This window comes from Clytia hemisphaerica, unplaced genomic scaffold (assembly GCF_902728285.1).
Source record: "Clytia hemisphaerica strain Z4C2 unplaced genomic scaffold, Clytia hemisphaerica genome assembly, whole genome shotgun sequence".
Classification (NCBI taxonomy): domain Eukaryota; kingdom Metazoa; phylum Cnidaria; class Hydrozoa; order Leptothecata; family Clytiidae; genus Clytia; species Clytia hemisphaerica.
In genome coordinates this window covers 1,340-17,835 of record NW_027103372.1, presented here as the reverse complement: position 1 = coordinate 17,835, position 16,496 = coordinate 1,340, and the positions used below count along the sequence as shown (strand labels likewise).

The 16,496-nt window shown below is 34.3% G+C and overlaps 3 protein-coding genes across 3 annotated transcripts in view; all 3 read right to left on the bottom strand.

Annotated features, from left to right (window-relative positions):
* The window catches only part of LOC136823203 (cleavage and polyadenylation specificity factor subunit 1-like), a 62,825-nt gene extending 56,014 nt beyond the window's left edge, over positions 1–6,811 (bottom strand). Inside the window, exons 1-14 of the mRNA XM_067079378.1 lie at positions 6,622–6,811; positions 6,186–6,210; positions 5,776–5,909; positions 5,366–5,446; positions 5,058–5,212; positions 4,561–4,710; positions 4,081–4,220; positions 3,780–3,890; positions 2,768–2,861; positions 2,311–2,398; positions 2,043–2,127; positions 1,828–1,850; positions 1,421–1,466; positions 442–521 (exon numbers count right to left, since the gene is read on the bottom strand). Of these exons, the coding sequence (XP_066935479.1) occupies positions 442–521; positions 1,421–1,466; positions 1,828–1,850; positions 2,043–2,127; positions 2,311–2,398; positions 2,768–2,861; positions 3,780–3,890; positions 4,081–4,220; positions 4,561–4,710; positions 5,058–5,212; positions 5,366–5,446; positions 5,776–5,909; positions 6,186–6,210; positions 6,622–6,765 (1,356 nt within the window). The 5' untranslated portion in view covers positions 6,766–6,811. The remainder of the gene's footprint in view (positions 1–441; positions 522–1,420; positions 1,467–1,827; positions 1,851–2,042; positions 2,128–2,310; positions 2,399–2,767; positions 2,862–3,779; positions 3,891–4,080; positions 4,221–4,560; positions 4,711–5,057; positions 5,213–5,365; positions 5,447–5,775; positions 5,910–6,185; positions 6,211–6,621) is intronic.
* A 314-nt stretch (positions 6,812–7,125) lies between these two features.
* Positions 7,126–14,980, bottom strand: LOC136823176 (GTPase Era, mitochondrial-like). Its single transcript, XM_067079366.1, has 3 exons — positions 14,860–14,980; positions 7,649–8,423; positions 7,126–7,415 (listed from the first exon to the last, which is right to left on the bottom strand). The coding sequence occupies exons 2-3, from the start codon at positions 8,414–8,416 to the stop codon at positions 7,200–7,202; spliced, it is 984 nt and encodes a 327-aa protein (XP_066935467.1). The 5' UTR covers positions 8,417–8,423; positions 14,860–14,980; the 3' UTR covers positions 7,126–7,199.
* Positions 8,577–10,545, bottom strand: LOC136823192 (peroxisome assembly protein 10-A-like). Its single transcript, XM_067079368.1, has one exon. The coding sequence runs from the start codon at positions 9,589–9,591 to the stop codon at positions 8,725–8,727; it is 867 nt and encodes a 288-aa protein (XP_066935469.1). The 5' UTR covers positions 9,592–10,545; the 3' UTR covers positions 8,577–8,724.
* Positions 14,981–16,496: the final 1,516 nt, after the last annotated feature.

Sequence of the window (16,496 nt, the reverse complement as noted above, 5' to 3'; positions counted from 1 at the left end):
CAATAGAGAATTATGTTCTACTGAAGTAGATAGATACATTTAAGATGACTATAGTATTTAGATTGCCTTAAGCATAACAGTGTTGCAACTAGGTTTTGGAATTTTGACGATTGAATTGACGATTGATGATTAAATTTTTGACGAAGACCCTCTTATTTGCAAGAGGGAAATTGTATCTCAGCTGGCCGAGTTTCTCTTAAAAGTGGATTAATATTCACGAGCAGATTTTTTCAAAAATGATTAAATTTTTGCGGTTTTTATTTTCGCATGCGCTGAAATGGAAAAATATTGCGGGGATAAAATTTCGCAAATCAGCCTGTTTTTGACCTAATTTATTTCATTTAACTTGGGGTTCTTGCAAAAATTATAATTCTAAATTATTGAATCTGGAAAAGACAAATATTTGGGCAAAAATAACTAAGGATGAATGGATGAACTTACATCAAATAGGTATGTGACCACGTGATGACTTGTAACTACACTGCTTGATTTACCAAATAATTCCAAATCTTCTTCATCGACTGAAAAACAAGATAATCAAAATCTATTTACTTATAATTGTTTGTCGAGATTTTTTATGTTATAGTAGGGGGCTATTCTTTAGGACCCGTGACAACAATTTCCGGAGTGGAATATTTTTTGCTCATTCGAAAGAAGAATGTATTTAGAAACTTTTTTGAGAGGGAGTAAATTAATTAGGTCCAGCAATTTTTTTTATGGGGAAAAGACTGACGTCACAAGCAAAAACCCTTGGGGCCCGAAATTTGACGAAATTTCAAAGTCGCTAAAACACAAAACCACTTATACCATTGGAAAGCTCTCGAAAAACGATATTGAGGACTGTTAAACGGATATGGTCGATTTCTCAACCTAACTCGAGAAAATTAACGTCAAACATTGAGAAAACGTCACTTTGGCACCGTTTTTCTCGAGTTACGTTGAGAAATCGACCATATCCGCTCAAAAGTCCTCTATATCGTTTTTTACTCCCTCTCAAAAAAGTTTCTAAATACATTCTTCTTTCGAATGAGCAAAACAAATTCCACTCAGGAAATTGTTGTCACGGGTCCTAAAGAATGGCCCCCTACTATTAGGGGGGTATTTCTAAAAGTATGCTTCATTAAAGTGAAAAGCAATTCAAGAAAATCACAAAAATGGAAGTTGAAGGTTTTATTTTTATAAGTGTTCCCGTTTCATATCAAACATATAATGAGATATGTGACGGTATCAGGATGATGTCTCCCTATTTGTGTTGAGTAAACACAAAAATGTTTTTCTTTTCCTCTTTCTGACAAATCTTGCTCCGCGTCCATGGTAATTCAATGTGAAAAAAACTTGTACAGCATTCTGGTGAGGCATCAAATTAATACTCCATTTTAAAGTTGGTAAAATGTTTTAAAGATTTGGGAATAATTCTTACACTGGTCACCAGCCTTTCGTTTCTTGCGTTGAGGAGCATCTCCTTTCTATAAAGAATATGAAAGCTCTCTCTAATTCGAATAGCTCTCTCTAATTCGAATAACTCTCTCTAATTCGAATAGCTCTCTTTAATTCGAATACCCCTCTTATTTGAAGAAAGCTTAATCCCTTGCAAATCGAATTAGAGAGTCGACTGTACAGGTTTATTGTACGAGAGGATGAAAATTTGCAATGTAAAATTTACACTAACTATGACAATAAAACAGAATGAACATTCTCAAACTAATAATCCTACAATGATAATAAATTCCTATTCATAATTTGAACCACTAAAATGACTTCACAAAGAGTTTACTGGTTTATTTACACAATACATCACTTGCAGCCAATCAGCAGACAAAATCTTACCTTAGAAGGATTGATTTGGGTTTCTGTGAAAAAGGATGAAAAAAGAAAAGTCAAAAAAAGTTACATAAACAAAATTCAAGATAATAATAGGACTCAATATAATAAAATATAATTTGACGAATATGAAACAATTATAGACAATGCCTCGACCAACCAACCAACCAACTGATTTTGTATGACAACAAAAGAAGTTGATACGGTAATGAATAAATAACCTGATTTTTTTTCTTTGTATCTGAGAAGCAATGAATTTCCGAGTCTTGAACCAATGAAAACATGGCCTTCATGAAGAGTACAGACCTAAGAAAGAAACACACATTATTTCATGTTTTCTATTCATAAGCTTTGGTTGGAAGTAACAGAAAGAATAGTCCACCATCAAAAAGTATGTAAAATCAAGACTAACTGTCATTGACAAAGGAGTTGAATAGATAAAAAAGCTGAGTGATAAAAGAATATAGATGCTGAAATTAAAGCACATACACAAGAAGCTAACACACTGCCAGCAGCTTTATCAAAGTGAAAGCTTTGAATGTTTCGAAGGCCGTCGGTGATCAAAGTCAAAATATAGCTGAAAAGAAAAGAAAGTTATAAAATTGCTTATTAAATGAAAAAGAAACATTATACAACTTGTTTCTAGATCATGACTTTGATGAAAAGTTTGAAATATTTAAGTCGACAATGAAGAGCTCGTCGAAGTATGTAGCTACTCTCAGGTGCCTTATAAATAGGGGGTTGGCCTAAAGGCTGAAGCTGGAAATTTTGGCGGAAATTTTGGCAAAAATCTGGCTATTAGAATCAAATCAAGGGACTCTTCTATTGAAAATACTTTAAAAATTTATAAACGTGAGCGGATCACGATAAGGTCCAGGAGGCCGAAAAATTAAAATATTGACAAACTGGGCCTTCTATTAATAGTTTCAGGACAAGAAAAACTTACATTTCGCCTCCTTTCAAGGAGAGAATGATTTGGTTGTACCCAAGTATGCCAAATGATACTTCTGCAAGGGTTATTACTGTTCCAGGTTGGTTGTCTATAAGAAAAGAGAAGCTATCATTCTCAAAATCTACTCGCACTCATGCCAATGTATATTTCATAATAATTATCATGTATAAAACATCAAGATTGCCAGGCCCTAAATTAAAGGTTCTGGACATTCATCAGATTGGTACAGTTTGTGAAGATTTTGCAAACAATGCTCTAAAATATAATGGAATCGAAATTGGAAAAATTGATGGAAATTCAAGACAATTTTAAAATTTTAAATCTGCAACCACTTATCAAATTTCTCAACAAAATGTAAATCAAATATGTCATAATGGGACTTTCAGTAATTGCCATTCACACAAGTAGTTACAGGTATTAAATTTTGTCATTTTTCATCAGACAAGGTGCTTATATGGTCCTGTGACGCCACCTGGTTAGAATAAAATGTGCTACCGCTACAGATTTCTATCCACATGGCATGAAGGAATTGTAAAATCCATATGGACTCTGAACAGAACCGATTACCAATCATTTTTTGAGCATGCCTAAAACTCAGGCAAATTTCCAGGATTTGGAGCTGCTACCGTTTTTAATCAAAAGATTGAGTTTCAAAATGTGCCTTAGGCTCGAAAAAGCAGACAGGAGGTCTGGGGACTTGTAAACAGCCCAACTGGTCCAGGACAGTCCTAGTGTGGTGTATGGGGAAAAACTCCAAGAAAATTATGCCTTTTTGCGGAATTAAGTGCTATAATATCAAATAATTTGAAGACATTTTTCACTCATTTACTTTTTTCAATAGCTAATTTTATTTTTCATAAAGATTGAGTTCCAAAACTCAATTAAAGATTCAGTTTCTACTACCGTTATCCGGTAGCAGAAAAACCCCTGGAAATATGCCTGAATACTGCAGCAGAGGTCAGGAAACAAACTACCAGACTAGGGAATATAGAAAAAGTGTTCATACCAAGAGGGAACATGGTACTACCATCGGTCATGCTGTTTAACGAAACACCATACGGTGGTGTGCTTTGATTTAAGTAGATCAAGGAATTACAGCAAAACACAAGAACACCTCCTAAATAACAAGAAAAGACAAAATAAGAATGCAGAGAAGATGAAAATGAGTTTACACTATGCCAAATAAATCATCTGATTTAAAAAGGTAACAATGTATGGCTTCCAGGCTTCGTTGTAAATGTCTTAACTTCATCTAGAAAGACCAGATTTCTGAAGCATTAATCAAAATAATTTTTATTTCAACAAACCTAGAGGCTTCTGCATGGCACATAAACTCTGAGAATCAAAAGGCAAGTTATTAACAGTCCAAATTAAAGGATGCACTTTCTCAGCCATATTCAATGAGATTGCTGCTGCACTGAATGTATCTTGACGGACAGCAACACGCCTAAAAGATATATAAAAACATTTGATTTCAATTTGGTTTTTCTATTTTTATCTGAAACATGTTTTTGATGATCAATGATCATGAGACTAATTTTTGAAACTAAAATGTGAAACTGAAAATTGCTAATCAAAAAAAAATCTTATTGATTGTCCATAAATTGATAATTGACAGACAAACTTTTGACAAATAATAAATTAAGGAATCAATAAAATATGATCAATTTCTCTAAATTAGAGACATAAAGCCACCGTTTTTTAATCATCTTTAGAACAGACTTTTCATGTAATTAGGTTGTATCACACCATTAATTCTTCTTAAAACTTTGGTGTAATATTCTTACCCAGATGATGTTTGTACTGGTTCAAACAACAACATGACAGTTGGTTCTTGATACCCGTGAAGAAACACTAAATCTGTCACATTCAATATGGGTGTGTCTAATGCTTGCAAATCGATCATGTAACTTGGTAACACCACGCTTGCCCTTTCACTAGAAAACAAAATATTTCAGATTATTTTTGAAAATTAGATCTTTTTTCGAACTGAAAGCATATAGAATAACAGTTGAATACACGCTTTTCTTTTATAAAATAGTGTACTTTGGCTGAGGGTGAGCATTATTCTTATTCTTCTATGTTCTAAACAATAGGCCTATTGTTCTAACTCTGAAATCTCACCCTGATATTCATATAGAAGTTATTCTTATAAAAAAAGTGTGTATCTTATTAAAGACAGATGCCTAATGTATGCTTTCCTAAGTGATACTTTAAATTTTGTATAATATTTTTCTTCTCAAAAAGATTCTACATTCTACCATCTTAAATTATGAAATATCACCTTTGCTCTGCATCCTTTTCACTATCTTTGGCTTTATGATACTTATGACCAAACGGCAAGACTACCAAATGGCATCCATATATCAACATCACTGCACAACGGTTTTCTGGGTCCACTCTCACAAGCGGATTGTGAATATTATGTACCACGCTGTTCTAAAAAAGCAGTGTTCAGATTTTTAAATTACACCTCTAGCTCTACATGTGAATGTGGGAGATACAATTATTAAACATGGAAGTCTTATTCACAAAAAACAGTAAATCAAAATCTAGAAAGTGAATGTTTCAAAATGAAAATGACAGTCTTACTGTTAAGTCTGTGTTTTCAAAGAAATGCATTGAATCTGTCTTCAAGTCGTGGTTTACCGGGTCATACTCAACAATTGAAAGCTGAAAGTAAAGGACAGCGTCATATAAATTTCCTACATGCGCTAAACTGTTTGAAAGTAGAAATAATAAGCCCAATATCTTATTAAATATGTATTTTAAAGGTATGATGATAAATGCTGATAGATATATAATTTGGGTTGAAAAGAACCATAATTCAAATGATACTAGATGAAAAAATAAAAGAATTGATAAAATCTAGCAAAAGACATCATAGAAGTCTTTGAAGTATTAATAGCAGCGAATATTGCTTGTTATTACCAAGCCTAATCTATTTTTTAAACAATATTGGTCAGAATTATTATAATATGTAAAAAATGGTCGAGAATTACCTTTGCATCTTTGAAGGATAACAGCAGGGAATCTCGCTTGTTATTACCAAGCCTGACCACTTGCATATTGATAACATTTCCATACAGAGAATAGGAGCCTACTTTCTCCAATTTCAATTTCTTATCATTGGTATCTGAATTCAAAAGAAAAATATTTTTTAGTTTACGTTAGAGATTTTTCAGTTCTTCTAATCAAATTTTATTCGGTTTTATTGGGAATGTTTTATTATGGTAAGTGGTTATATGTAATAAAATATAACCAAAAGTTTTGTCTTGAAGACAGAAAATGGAATACATGACAAAGTAGTTCAGGTTCTTCAAGAATTTCTCAATTTTGCTGAATTACGAGAGAAAGAAAAAATTTATCTCTCTCAAGTATAGAAACATAGTGGTTCCAAAAAGAATAGTACCTTGTTCTTGAAGATTGCTCTCAACCTAAAAGAGGGAACTTAAACGTTAGGTTACTTTGTAGTGGGTAAATTAAAGTAAAATTTTCTAGCCTTTATACAACTCTTGGCAGATGGCAAACAATTTTGGTCATTTTAAAGAGCTGTCAAATGTGCGCAACGCACTTGGCTCATCTTCAGTAGTTTTAAATTATTCATGGGCAGGATTGTAGCAAAACAAACCCAAAAGATTTATAGTGCCCAGGCCCTGAAAATGAAAAGTTTCCCCCTGATATTCACCCAAAGGAACAAGAGTGGATCCCAAATTTCAGTCAAACCCAACCATTGTAAAGTCTCCAGCCTGTCCCAAGGTTTTTGGACAGACATAAATACAGACATAGAGACATTGTCAGATTCTAGCTCAACTGAAGTTGAGAGTAACTCATTAAAAGTAATTTACCTTGATATCTTGGTATAGTTTGTATACATTTAAAACAGACGAACTTGCAGTGACCAAGTTGGTTTCCATGTCATCAAAGAAGTTACATTTGACTGCATGGTCCACAGTAGTAGGTGGATGGTGATTGTTCAATATTGAATGCATTTTCTTACAGTATTTTTATTATCTATATTCTTCTTTTATTTTTTCTGAAATGAAAACAAGAACATGGTTGGTAAGTTGAAAAGAAATCTTTCTTATTTATGTGAAATGGTGAGAGAGAGCCTTTATTTCTTTATTTACAATTATTATGACCTTATTATTATTATTATTCTCAGAGAAAGGTCAAAATCTTCAATTAAAAGTCTTGCCTAGGTCTTTGATTAGCTATTTCTATTGTTCTTATCACACAATGAACATGCAGATGTGATATCAAACCACTAAAAATGCTAAACAAATGTTTTTTAATTGCTTCCCAATATAAAAGAAAACATAGTTCGGCAGCTCTCAAGCTACTGAGATCAATACAAAAGTAACATTTTTATATTTTATAAAATTTATAAAATAAAATTACAAAAATATAAAAAACTTTTGATGATTCAGCCATAATCATTACGAAGCATTCGTTTTTTGTTTTTGATCATCAAGTTAAGATTTACATTGCAGCCCAAAAGACCCTCAAGCTCTCTCATACTTTCATTATGCAGTAATTCAAATTTACTTTCGACATATCGACACTGGCTTTTCTTAGGCCACTGCAGTTGTTGGTGAACATGTATACAGCCATCTTGATCTTCTTGTAATAATATTGTTTCCTGAAAGTAAAGGTGAAATAAAAATAAATTATGTCTGTCACCAGTATTTCAATCAATTTTCCCCTTGCAAACCAAAACAAATAATTTTTGGTTTTCTACAACATTCAATTCTTTAAATTCTTAAAAGCTTAAATTAAAAATATTCAATGAAACAAAAGAACAAAATTCTGCATAATATTCCTATGGAGACAGAGAATGCAGTCAATTAAGAGATTTATTATGAGGACCTTTACCTGTTGGACCTGCCACGGTATTTCTTGACCAAATAAGACCAAAAGTTTTTCACGGAATACTTCAGAAATCTGGAATTCCATACTCAAGTCAGTTATTGCATCTTCTGAATAAATCCATCTTTCTGGTTTAGCTTTTGAAATCAAATAGTCCATTAATGGGTCTATTCCTTCTCCAGTTTTAGCACATGTGAAAAAACATTCCTTAAATTTTTTATAACCGCCATAAGGTTTGTATCCCCATTCATCTTTGAGTCTGTCCTCAGTCAATAATGTTGTGATTGACAGCAAGTCCTCTTTCCGCTTCACTAAATCCACTTTATTCATAATCAAAATACATGGTAAAGGTTCCAAATTATGAATTATATCTAAGATATTAGAATCTATAAAATTCCTTGTCTTTTTGTGATTCACATCCACCATCACAGCTGCAATATCGATGGATCCATCTAAACGCCTTGGTGTTCGAATATGAGCTTTACTCAAATTTAAACGATGACCTTCCCTATAGGAAACCACACCTGGAGTGTCTGTAAAAATCAGTTGTGTATCATCAATATTGTAAACACCATCACACGATATTCTTGTTGTATGTGGGATGTGTGAAACAGCTGAAATTTTCTGTTGGATGATGCAATTTATCAATGATGATTTCCCTGAATTTGGCATACCAATTACACCCACTCTCAAGAGTTTCTGCTTGGTATCACTTGCATAATATCTTTTGATGTAAACCAATGGGGCACGAACCAACTTTCTATAGATAATCATTATTACTCTGAAATAAAAAAGAAAAGAAAAGAGACGATATTTTAAATAATTCCAGCTCTCAGTATTATCAGTGGCAGGTCTTCAGAGAAAACTACAAATGTTTATTACTCTAAACTTTTGGAAATTTTGGATGCTGAGAAGTGAAAAGGCTAACTTGAAATTTCAGCTATCAAAAATGAAATTTGATAAGTTGTTTAAAGAAAATTTGTAAAACACTTTATTCAAAAAACATTTTAATTCATATTAATCATTTCAAAATTCTTATAAATTTACAGTTCAAATTTACAATATTGTATAAAAACGGAAAATCATGCATAGTGATACAAAGCTACAATTTTGGAAGCGTGGCAAACCTTTCTACAAATTGGACATTCTGGTTTAACAAGAGACCAATCAATCAGGCACGTCCAACAAAACACATGTCCACAAGGAGAAGATGCTGCGCCCTCAATAGGAGATAAGCATAATGTACATTTTGATTTGGAAATTTCATTCAGGAAATTGTTATGAGGTACAAGTTCTAGTCGAGAGTCTTTCTTAATTTCTCTTTTTAGTGAAATAATCAAATCCCAGATACTAACAATGTTCTGAATACCAATCATCAAAGCTAACCAGTTGAAAGTGGATTGATAAGATTCTGTAAGTTTTGAGGGAGGAATCTCAACATGCTTTATATTGCTTATACGTAAAGTCAAATTGGCATATGTTTCATAAATATAGAAGAAAATTAAATGAAAGTTCTTGATTATTGGAATAGCTTTCTTGATAGAGATGACCAAACCTTTGTAGAATCTACTATGACCTATAGGAAGGCCATCTTTGTTTGAAAGCTGTTCCACCTTCAAAACAAATTTCTGCAAAATATAGGGTAATGCTGAATTTGAAAGCATGTAAATGAGTCGGTTCTGTTTGCTTGGGATCTTTTTCATACTTGGGTCCACTTGAATGATCGAGGTATATTCTTCACCTAAAGTCTGTGCACCTTTTACAGAGGTTACAAGAAAATAAATAATATCTGATACCATTTCAATTTCATCCTTCAGCTTCATCCAGTTTTTAAGTCCAAGGAAATGTTGGAATATTTTGGAAAGTCTCCCAGACAATACTTGGCGATAAAATACATCCTTTAAATTTGATTGAATTATTGCTTGTCTGTTTGCACTTGTTAATGGCATAATGAGTCCTCAAATATTTTCATGTATTTTGTACATAACCTTAGTTGAGGATAAAATGAAAATTAGTCTAGTTTCCAGAAACACAAGTGGCATAAACACCCACAAGTAACCACAAGAAGGTTTACATTTTTTTAATCATCAGGAAATTGGAGAAACCTGATCACACTGCGGGGTATGAGAATGCTCAAAATGATAGATACAAAATACTGTAGGAGATTTTCAATTTGTTTTCTTTGGATAAACTTAAATAAGTCCCTAAGACCTAGGTAGCTTTTTATTCTATGCAAACTAATATAAAAAAGGACAAAGGAAGCCCTGTGTTTGATAAAATGCGTGAGCAATCAATTAAAAAACCCTGTACTGTATGGCTTGACCATTTTTCTATTTTAACTTTTTTGCACTAATTCTTCAAAATGAAAATATTTAAGATTTCTTCCAAGTTCTTCTTTTATTCAATGATTTTTTACGGCACTTTGTTGACGATCTAACTCACGCATCAGATTCCAGCTTTCTTTAAGAGAATTGAAGATGAAAAATAGTCTCCTTACATGGCTCTGCCCCCCCCCCACTTATTTGGGGGGGGTGTAAATCTAAAATCGGCCGAAAAGTGGGTGGGAGCTGTCTCATTTTTTAAACTCAGGGGGGGGCCTAAAAAAGTGGGGGGACCTGAAGGGCTGCACTAAAGTTCAAATAGCTGCTTACTACTGCTTGCCTTGAAATTGTATTACTGTGTAACTGATTCCACAAATAGACAATAAACCTTCCATTAGGGAAAAAGTTTTTTAGGCCTCTTGGCACATTTCAGAGGGCAATTAAAGGGACATTAAAGTATAAAATGTAAACATTGCGCGAACCACGTGTCATTAAAGAGAACAATTAAAATCATGTGTCCAAAACAAACTTGTAAAACAATTGAACAATCAAAATTAGCCATATATATCTGGTTTGATTTTTTATTTTGTCATTGTTTGTTTACCAATTTCGCAAGTCCCTTTATTAAGAACTAAAGGGTGCATATGTTTTCTCAATCAGAACCTTCTTATATGTTTTTAAAAATATATATCTTTTTCTTTAGATTTCTTTTAAGAAATATTTAAAAATATATAACATATTGAAATCGAAATAATTTGGTGCCAAATTATTTTTCTTTGCTGGAAACTTGAAAGTACTTTTTACAGGGACCTGAACCTTTAAATTTCAACTGGGACCTGAACCTTACTGAAAAGTGGGGGGACCTAAAACTTAGGGGGGACCTAAATTTGTTGGGGGACCTAGAACCCCATTCGGAGCCATGCTAGGATAACGGATTGAAACAAATAAAATTAAAAAAGAGGTGTTATGAACAGTGAGATTTTACAGCTGCCCATATTGCAAGGCACTGAGAGGCCCACAGGGGCCAAAATAAAGGGCTGTATAAAATACGGCAATCTCATTGGCATAAATTATAAACATTCTGCGAAGGAGCACAATTAGTAGAAGAGACCAATTTCGTTTTTGTCACAGATTTCAAAATAAATTTCTCACAGGGATAACTTGCCAATGTGTTGTGTCAACAGGGTGACGCAATTTTTTTAGAAGAAAAATCCAGCTTTTTTGGTCAAAAACACCCTTTTTTCCAGGTATTTTCAGCTGGAAAATTTACCTTTTACAAGCCTTCACCGAAAAATCTGTGCCTTCACCGAAAAATCTGTACCTTTTTCCAGCTATAGGCGAGTGCAAAATTATTACTTCTAGATTTTCAAAAGACATTTCTTTCCAATCGATCATACAGATCTAAGCTATAAAAATTCTAAAAAGCCTAAACTCATACTAGTATCTTATAACATCATCATAACATTTTATGAAAACAGATGAAAATTATATTTGTTAATCACATAATAATTCTAACAAATTCCTGACATTATAGTTAAAGTGAGAAGATTTTTCCAATTTTTCCAGCTTTCCTTACACATGGACAGAATAAGTTTTCACGAAGCCTCAGCAAGAACAAAAGTTGGATTTGGCTGAAAATGACTGAAATTGGATCTTTGATATATTTTTTTGGTAAAAGCTAATGTAATGGTAATTCTGTTTGGCTATATGAAAAGATCATGTATTCCTTGTCAAGATACATTTTATTTGATATTGATTGCTTTACCAAACAAAAAGATATTTAAATGTCTTGACAGGCCATTTTGTCATTTTTGTGCCATTTTGGTCAGCTGAACGGATTGACGCATTTCCATTGTTTTGTCTTTTGGAACACGCGTGCATACTAAAATTTGAGGGGATTTTTTGTTCGACAGAACTTAAGAAAAGCTCAAAAAACCAACTTTCCCTAAGGAAACGCAGGTAAAAACGGGTTTGTTCACCTCCAGAGCCCAAACGGTGGAGAGCATGAAAATAATGTACGCACATTAGTTTTACGAATCACGGGAAAGGTGTATTTATCGATTAGTATTTAGGGGACCCGTCCATATTCATTTGACAACGCATAACGTCAAATTGACGTTATATCCTCTAATTGTCAATGATGACAGTGCGGTTATTAATTTTGTTAGATCTGACAAATTGATGTTTGTAAGTGCACTTTATAGTTTTGATTCCCATTGAAGAATCATATTCTGGTTTTCATGTTATTAGATGCTGTTTTAGAGCTTTAGAGCTACACTGCCTGTGCATGTATGTGTTCTTTTAACTAATGACCTTTATTTAAAAAGAAATTAAGAGCTCCAATTGGCGCTAGGTCCGCCGTGCCATGATTTAGGCGTACCACCTTCTTTGCCCACTTGTGCGATGTAGTTCGCTCGATCGTGCAAACAATGAAAATATGATGTAATGATATTATAGCGCGAACCAATGGAAATATGCGAGCAGCAAATTTTCATGTAATTCATACCCAAATATATTTTCGACAGCTTATAAAGTATATATAGTGTGGTTGATGGTTACAAATATTCACGATTTTCACAAAAAGGTACCGTAACTTGGTCTAATGTGGACACCCCTCCTCTAATTCCGACACCCTTTTTATCAGCTGAAATTTATAGAAAGGTTGAAACTGTTTTTCTTTGCTTAGTAGTCAGAGAGGAATAATCCTGTTTCAATCAGTGATTCAAGCTTTCATATCATTCTTTTCTCTAAAAAAGGGTGTCGGAATTAAACGAGGGATGTCGATATTAGACCAACTTACGGTATACCTTTGATTTCTTATAACGTCAAACCTAACTTTTGAAACCCCCCACCCCCTCATAACGTCAATTTGACTTTTTCTGTGTCAAATGAATATGGACGGCTCCCGTGCCCACAAGTGTTTCAACCGGTATTCCAACGAAGCCATTGGTTTGTACAGAAATTACGCCCGCTCAAATCCAAAACAACAAAATGGTCAATCTTACTAAAGCAAAACATTGTGGCCACAGCATTTCCCTGGATAAAAATTCTGGTCACGTGACCATCCGTGATTTTAGACCAATGAAAACGCTTCATTTCCCCGGATGAAAGTTGTGTCTACACTAACACGCGGGAAATAGCTAGAAAAAGAGAGAAAAAACCGGGAGTCAAATTAAATTTTTCTCCTTTCTTGCGGCAAACATAAATTCACTTTAAGAGGCCATTTATTTAAGAAAGGGGTGTTATATCATAAATAAACTATGTAAGTAAGTGATATTTTAAGTAAAAAGTTCATTAACAATTTTATTTATTTTGCAGTTTGTTTTTAAAAACAAAACCCCGTGCTAGATGATAATCTCATTTTCTTAACTTGTGGACCCATTTGGAAGTCTTCGTAATACAGATCATTTGGCAGTGTAGTTGCAGCCTATACAAGAATAGACCTTTTTTCAAAGAGGACGTCCTGTTGAATAATTATGTAGTCCAGCCATAAAAACAATGATAGAGCCTATAATACTATAGAGAGAGAGAGCCATAATTACTGTATCATGCATATTATTGTAAGGGGTCACTCACATATCGATGTTTCCTGGAACTAACGTCATTGTGACGCGAGGGGGTGGGGGGGGTCAGAGCCTATGACGCTAAGAAATTTCAACAGAATATCGATTTTCAAACCTGTAACATTTTGTATTCCATCCTTCGCTACACCTGCCATCTTAATTCAAACGCATAAAATATAACAGAGATACCAATCCAATACCCTTCCGTTACGTTTGTAGGAATATGTTATTATCTCCCTAATCATAAAAACAGAGATACCGCAATAAAAAATAGATGGGCTGTATTTTGATATACAAGCAACAAGGGCCGCGGTGACGGACCGTCTACATAAATATGACAAAACAACGAGCCGTTTGTCTTGGGACAAACAAATGTGAAAGTCATAAGTCAAACCACTTGTTTTAAAACCGTGCGAAACGAAGCACAAAAATCAATGTGGCTGGAATATCAATATCTGTATAATAGAGAAGAAAAATTACTTTCATCGATTTTTGGTATATTTATGTAAATGACGCTACGAAAGGGGGGTGGGGGGGTTCTTCAGATAGCGTCACAATGACGTTAGTTGCAGGAAAAATCGATATGTGAGTGATGTGACCCCTAATAATTATGCATGGTTTTATCATTGTTTTTCTGCTGGACTACATAATTATTCAACAGGGTGGCCTCTTTGAAAAAAAGGTCTATTGGAATCTAAAGTCTGAAGTCGTAACTCCTTGCCAGTGACCCCGCAGAGAAATTTTTAGTTGACAGACACTGACGTTGGTTTGGAAATCGTTTTATTTTGAAATGTAATCTTCACTTTAGATGAATACTTTTATTTATTTGGATTCATGAAAGGTTCAAGGTTTGTTTCTTTTTATTGCAAATTATTTCATTGATTTATTCAAGCTGCAAATTGCAATAGGGCACACAACACACAACAGCACACAAGACAAGTGTTACGCGTAAGCCAAATCGTGTATTACGAACAACCTCTAAATTGCCAAGCACAGGAGAAAAAAATCGAAATTCAAAATGGCGACCAAGCCCACGCTGATAACTAATCAAAATTCTTCGTTATTCAATCAGCTATTTTACTTTTAGTACCTTCTGGAATTAATTAAGGATTTCCCAGACTGTACTCGACTTGTTTAACTTTTGTCACTCTCTCCTCTTTGCTGTATGCAAACAGAGTGGAGGAATGTTAGAGTTCTGGAGTGCTTGCAATCCCTTTTTTATATTGATACTCATCTCGATGAAAGATAAAATTCAAAATTCAAAAAGAAATACAGATCCAAATCGAGGGGATTTTAGGAGGATAAAGGAGCACAGGGACCCTGTATTACCTACAGTTAGCACATCTATCATCACTGATCATAGTACTTCGTATGTTAGCAGCTCGAGGGTCAGGATTAGTCACAAAAATCATCCAGATTGTAGAGTTCATCCAGAATCATCCGCCATGTTGGAAATCTTTGGAGCATGGGTACCCCTCAAAGTCATACACTTTAAGTTACGGAGGTAATCAGACTAAAGGCTCCTATAAATTGTCTAGCTTTTAGCTCCCTAAAGTCAACAAGGCGAGATACATTCTTCGGGATAATTCCGATTTTCCCATTTCTCCCGATTTCGCTGTGGGCGGGGAAGCTTTCCGGTGGTGGTGAACATATCTCAACGAACGCCCATTTTTTCCGACACGGTAAAGCTCTGAAGGGCAATCTCCATTAACCCGACCTCGACCTCGACCCTGACCCTTGAAAAAGGCCGACCCTCGACCCTTGGAAAAAAGCCGACCCTCGACCAAAATACAATAAAAAGCCGACCCTGGGTAAAAAAATGCTTTAGCGACTTTTTGCCCCGCAGGGGCTTTTGTTGCTTCACGTAGCGGACTTGCTCACCAGAAAAATATTCATGTTCAGATTCATGCTTATCTGATATTCCGATGGCGTATTGGCGGCCGCCCACGCTAAAGCTCTAAAGGAGCGGGCCAATATACCATCGGAGAGAAATAGTAGTCATCCATTGATGTGCCGACATAAGTTTAGCCCTCATTTTCGGGGCCGTGCTGAACGCTCAAAAATTGTTTTTTTGAGATCTGGCGCCTCAAAAAGACCGTCAAATCACTGTCGTTAGTTACCACGTCATGAGTATGTCGGCAAAAATTACAAACAACATGGCTGATGTAATTTTCAAAAAATGTGTGCTGTTACTGTTATGGTTGTTTTTGGTTTCTTTTGATGGATTTTTTGTAGTTTAACTGTACTTATCACTCCCTGAATATTAGTTTTAGTATCCAGTGTAATTTCTGTATGTGCACCAACCCAAAAATGTGTTTCTACCACAGAAAAGTTGATAATCATAACTTTTGTTTTTGTTTGTTTTGATGGCTGATTTTTTCTGCACTTTCTCAAATTTATACCATTCAAAGACCAAAGAAACTAAAGCAGGTATGTTCCTATGGGCTTAGGCTTTTATCAGTAACTTTCATGTTGTTATCTATCTTAGACCGTCCTCCTCCAATATAACTGTTGTCCACCGGCCGACAAACGACAAACCGACTTCAGTGTTCCAGAACTGAAGTTTTTTGGATAAAATCTTTATAAACTTCACAAAAGTGTTCATTGAGGGTTAGTATTCATTTTCTATAGCTTTGTTTTTCTTTTAGTGTATTATAGATGCTGATTATGACTTTTCTCTTCTTTCAGGCTTTTTTGTGTACAATGTTATTTCTATTTTGTTTTTGCTTCTGTGATCAGTTTAAAGAAGGAAAATACTTATTTGAGTATTTCTACATGCCCTCCTTGTGAAAAGAATGATAATATTTTGCATGATTCCTTCTCCAAAAAGTTTTGTTTTTGAATTTATTTCGTGAAACCTTTTGAAGTTTTTTCTGACCCAAATTTTGTCGGCCATGACACCTTCCCTGTCCAAATTGCACTCGGGCCCATTTTTCTAAAAAATTACGCGGTCAGGCGAAATTCCGTAAT